This window comes from Antrostomus carolinensis, unplaced genomic scaffold (assembly GCF_000700745.2).
Source record: "Antrostomus carolinensis isolate BGI_N321 unplaced genomic scaffold, ASM70074v2 scaffold38750, whole genome shotgun sequence".
In the NCBI taxonomy this organism is placed as follows: domain Eukaryota; kingdom Metazoa; phylum Chordata; class Aves; order Caprimulgiformes; family Caprimulgidae; genus Antrostomus; species Antrostomus carolinensis.
In genome coordinates this window covers 1-5,219 of record NW_010288371.1, presented here as the reverse complement: position 1 = coordinate 5,219, position 5,219 = coordinate 1, and the positions used below count along the sequence as shown (strand labels likewise).

The 5,219-nt window shown below is 40.7% G+C and overlaps 1 protein-coding gene across 1 annotated transcript; it reads right to left on the bottom strand.

Moving 5' to 3' along the window:
* Positions 1-1,602: 1,602 nt before the first annotated feature.
* Positions 1,603-4,362, bottom strand: LOC104523787 (pantetheinase-like). Its single transcript, XM_010166481.2, has 3 exons — positions 3,995-4,362; positions 2,102-2,272; positions 1,603-1,844 (listed from the first exon to the last, which is right to left on the bottom strand). The coding sequence occupies exons 1-3, from the start codon at positions 4,319-4,321 to the stop codon at positions 1,701-1,703; spliced, it is 642 nt and encodes a 213-aa protein (XP_010164783.2). The 5' UTR covers positions 4,322-4,362; the 3' UTR covers positions 1,603-1,700.
* Positions 4,363-5,219: the final 857 nt, after the last annotated feature.

Below are 5,219 nucleotides of genomic sequence, written 5' to 3'. Positions count from 1 at the left end.
TGAATCCCTTCTGTGCTGCAAGATAAGACCTTCTTTCATGCCATAGCCTTCCTTGAATCCAGATCCTTTCCCTAGGGGACAGTTGTGGTATCATCCACCAGGTTCCCAGGGGACAAGTACAGTGTCTGCACTGAGTATGTACCCCTGGGAAGAGAATCACGGAGTCACACTGGATAATCCGTTGCTGAACTATCAGTCTGTGGTCAGACAGTAACTGACTTCAACAGTGATCAAGGTTTTAAGAGAGCGTGGCTCTTGCAGCAGTGACATTGAGTTTCCATGAGTCAGAGTACATTGTCTGGGCCTGCTGATAAACATGTCTTTATGTTAGACATGACAGTATGTTATGTCACATGTGAGTATCTATTTACATTTGAAAACAGAAAGGGTCATATGGTTGCACAGCAGTGACAATTGGTGCTGGAGTTTGGGTAGCATTTGCACTCTCAGCTTCTCGCTAGCTACAGAACTGAAGTACGTGGGACTGAGGACCTTGAGAGCACCATGCTGAGACCAGGAAAGGTGCCAGTGTGGGGAAAAAGAAGGAGAAATTAGACTAATAGGGGTGTTAAACCCTCTTAAAGTCACAGGCACGGAACAAATGCACATCTTTACACACCAATATGCAGGAAGACGCTCACTAGGGTCCAGCAGCAGCAACAAAGCACAGATCGCTGGGGGAGAAGAGGAAGCAAAAATGTGAACAGTGCCTTCTCATGAGGAGAAGCTGGTCGTAAGAAGAAAACTAAACCCCCTAATCCCTACAGCAAATTATTCTGCAGGGCAGCACTACCCAGCATTATCATGAAGGAGCAAAGGACAAGGCTTATTTCACACATGTTGGTATTATATGACCAGAAAGAAATAGAGAAGATGGGAGAGAGAAGCTGCTGTATGATACCAGGTCACTTGGTGACTTCTTTACTGGGTGCAAACAGTCCCAGCATTGAATAGGAACAAGTGCAGCCAGAAAGCATTGACAAGTTGTTGTTCAGAACTGGGAAGCAGAATACTTTGAGGTTTCAATTCCAAGTTTTAGTTCAAAAGAGATTTCAAAGAAATGATGATTAATGTTGAGTTCTGACCAAGAAATGGTGGCAGGTTTTGTTTCAGGGTTAGCTCTTTGACTGGAGTCCTTGCTCAGCCTCTGATGCACTATTCTGTGCTGCCACGTACCACAGAGTAGCAAAGGCATAAAGGCAACAAAACCAAAGCAACATAAATAGGAAAAAAATGTGAAAGTGGGTTAAAAGAGCAGCCTTGCATAGATCAGCATAAGCAATTCTATATCAGAGACAAAACATTATCAAGCTTTTTTGTATAGAGCTGCCACAAATCACATCTTTCACTGTTTTATTTACTGTTCTCATAGTAATCTGCAATTATAAAACATGTAATGCTCTTTTAATAAGAATGTATCCTCTGGCCCACAATACAGGTTTTCTGAGGGCTAGAAAAATAAAAGTCCAGAAAACAGAGAGAGAAACACAGCTGCTGTTTTGCACTAATAAAAGATCAGTTATGATATAGAAATAGATTCTTCTCAATAAATTGTACCAATAAAATAATATTGCTTCATTATTACTAAACAAAGTACATTGATCAGAAGTTTGTGTAACTGGAAATAAGAAACGTAATTGTTATTGTTGTAGTAGAGGATGATGTATCTCATTCAGATATAAGATTAATAGGGTGCAGCTTCAGTTATGAGAATATAAAGGGAAAGCTGGTGGTTGTGGGTCTTGTTTCAGATGATCCTTTTCATACCACCGTCCAAAAAGTGTCACAGTGACAATTGGTTTTGTCGGTCTTGTCTTACTTATCAAGCGCCCATCATTCAATATCTGATTGAAAAAGGTAAGAGAAGGATATAATTAGAGGAGCACCTGTATGAACCTACTAAGAGCTCAGAAAGATGTGACAAAACAGGAAGAAGGTCTGTCAGACCATATCTCTTACCGAAACTAGTGACTTCATTAAAAGTTATTTAATAGCTCTGATTATTCACTATGAGCAAAGTCACTTTGGCTGTTTTGAGAGTTTGTTCCATTACTGTCCTGCAGCGAACCTAGCATGACACAGCTCCAGGATGCCCCATTACCTCAAACTCCCCGGGGGCCAGCTGCACCCCGCTGTACAAGACTTCTGGAAAGACGTAGTTGGTGCCAAAGGTGCCGCTGAGGGAGAACATCTCAAACTTGGTCTGAGCTGTCTCTACCGGCTGTCCACATGTGTTCAGGTCTGTGCTCTGGCACTTGAGCAGTGTGCATATCTGCAGAAAGGAGAAGACAACATATTTAGCAAGACTGAAACACTCTGGTACGAAAGCCTTGTGTCATCAAAGCTGGTGGGTGTCAGAGCAGGTAACAGTCACAGGATCTCTTTCATAATCTTTAAGACACTCCTTTTTAGCTGCAGCTTATTTTTTCAACCCTTGATCTGATTGGAGGTATTCCAGACCTGCATTGCCTTAGTAGTTAGACATAAACTTAGATTCTGACACCAGTGCTGCCAGAACACCTTATTTCATCCCTGAAAAGCCAATCCTGTTACTCCCACCAATTCTTCTAATTGTTAGTTTGAAGATGCCTTTCCCATTTCTTAGTAATATGAGTTTGTGAATGGAAATTTTAGGCAAATGAAGCAAAGTCTTCCTCATGGATGTGATGTGCAACTGTACACAAAGGTCCTCTTACTTATATTTGTACATGTTGCTAATGACAATTCATTAGATGGCCTGGTAGTCCATGGGAAAGCTGAATTTTATGTTCTCCATCCAGCTCCTGGTGAATATATGTCAAGGGGATGAAGTCAGAGTCCTTTGTTACAGTTTTGTGTTAGTAGTTGCAGCACCCAGAGGAAATTAGGAATGGCAATGTTTTGTCCTTAGAGTTAATTCTCCATGTTACAACTGATAAATATTTATGGACACCATAAAGAAATATGAAATTGGGCTAGCACTCCTGTGAAGATTCAAAGGATGTTGGCTGATTTTGCTGACAGGTGATGGAGAAGTTTGTCTATTTGTGGCAGATATTGTGGGATAGAAGTATATTTGCAAACATTAGAAGTATTATTCATCACCAAACATGGTTTCATACTGAAATGCAAATAAGAACAGAAATAAAGAATCAAATTGTCTTAATATGTACTGAGGAAATTAAAACAAATACTGAGGGAAAAAGGCAGAGTAGAAATTCCTGTCTTCTCTAGAAAATTCAGTACTGGTAGAGTCCATCTGGCAGCTTCCATAATCACTGAAATGAATTTTCCAAGCAAGCTCACTGAAAATATTCAAGCTATCCTGTTAAATGTATCAGATGACCTGTTTGCTGGCTAAAACCTCCCCCAATATCCTGGAGTCTGTACCAGCTGGTATGCAAAGGCTATGTTGACAGACAGAAGTAAATAACTAAAGAAGTATAATCTGCTGGCAAAATAACTTAATAAGGCTTTAAGCAAATTCAGCCAGGATGTAATTCACTGTCTTCCCAAACATTTGACTAAGAGAGGAGGAGTTGACATTTCCAGTAAAAGTCTTACGCCATTTCAGTAAATCTCATTGCTATGATTTGACTAATGACAAAAAATTAACATATCTGTGAATCTAAATTATCAGAGCATCTCATAAAGATAGATACAATCAACTGATTTTTTTAAGAGCAACCTTTTGAAGATTACAGAGGAGATTCAGAACACTTCCTCCAGATAGTCACAAAAGAGGACCTAAAGTTAGACAATATTGCATGCTTAAAATAATAGTAAGTGCACTCTGATAACTTAAAAGAGTATTAGAGACCTCTCCACTGCATTTATTGGATTTAAAGGTAAGAAGGCTTCGATGTTTTAGCAACTACCTCCCATGGCTAACAAATAGGACATCAGGACTCTAACATGAAAGAAAGTAATTGTCTTTTTCCCCCCAAAGGAGCTGAATGTTTCTCCCTGTAAAGAAGCTTCCTAAAATAAGTAGCACCCCTCAGAGAATCACTACCTGCAGGTAGTATTGTCCTTCAACGACATGAAGCCCATCAAAAGCACCTAGCACATAAATTTCATCTTCTCGTTTCCCTGCCATTTTGTAGCTCAAGTGACAGCAGAGGTCTTTCTGGCAAACGGTGAGATTCCCATCTGGCTGAATGAGCTCAGTGAAAGTGAACCAGTCATGGAAGACGAGTCCTCCGAAATCACGGACATTCGGTGAGGATCTTTTGACACTCAAAGCATATGAGCTCCAGTTGATAGCAGGTGGGGAGGCAGGAGAAAGGCGAGGGTGTGAATCTAGTTCAGCAATGAGGAGGTGCCCATCCTCAGTTTTCATATTGTAGTAATATCTTCTGGCTGCATCCGGTGCATAAATACCACTCCCTAAGGAAAACACAATACTCAGTACAAAAAGAATAAAGAATTTCATGTTATCTTTTTAATTGTCCCTATGACCAGCTTATCCTCTATGTTATAAATATTACAGAAAATTTAGTCTCACCAAAGGTGACCATTAGCAACTCAGTACACAGAGATCGTGCTTTGGCAAATAATATCATTTGTTTCCCTGGGTCAGGTCTGCTCAGTGTAGCCAAAGGCAGAGGGTGTTGGCTTATGGCTGTATTACAGCCTCCCCAATTCTCTTTTCTCTTGTACAGAATAGAGTTGCTTGAGAACTCCTTTATTCAATCAGAAGGTGGACAGACCACCTTCTGATTGAGACCATTCAAAACACAACACAGGCAGGTATCACAGGCCCATCCTGGTGGATGTGGAAGGAGACAGCAGCTGTCCAGACTCATTTACACCACCTGCAGACTCCTCCCCATGTGGGGAATTCACACTTGACTAGTGCCAAGTGATGTTGGGAAATCAAAGAAAACCTGTCATACCCATCACTGCCGAAGAGCTCTGCCAACAAGTCCGTCAGGTATTTCAGATGAGAAGCCCCAAGCCAACACTGTGGTTTTACTATTCAGTGAAGATACCTTTCTAGCTGAAATGTAGTACCACCTAAACTAAGCTCTAGAAAATCAGCGCCACACTTTTAAAAGAAAGTGCAGAATTCTTAGCAGCGTTACTGCAACAGGTCTGAAAATTTCTTTTTAACGCAACTGTGTTAAATGCTGCTACAAATAAGCCTTTCATTTGGTAAGAATAAATGGAGCCATGTGTTGGGTTCACAAGTATATTTACAATTTGACATTCAATCACAGACTTAAAGGTGGAGAGGG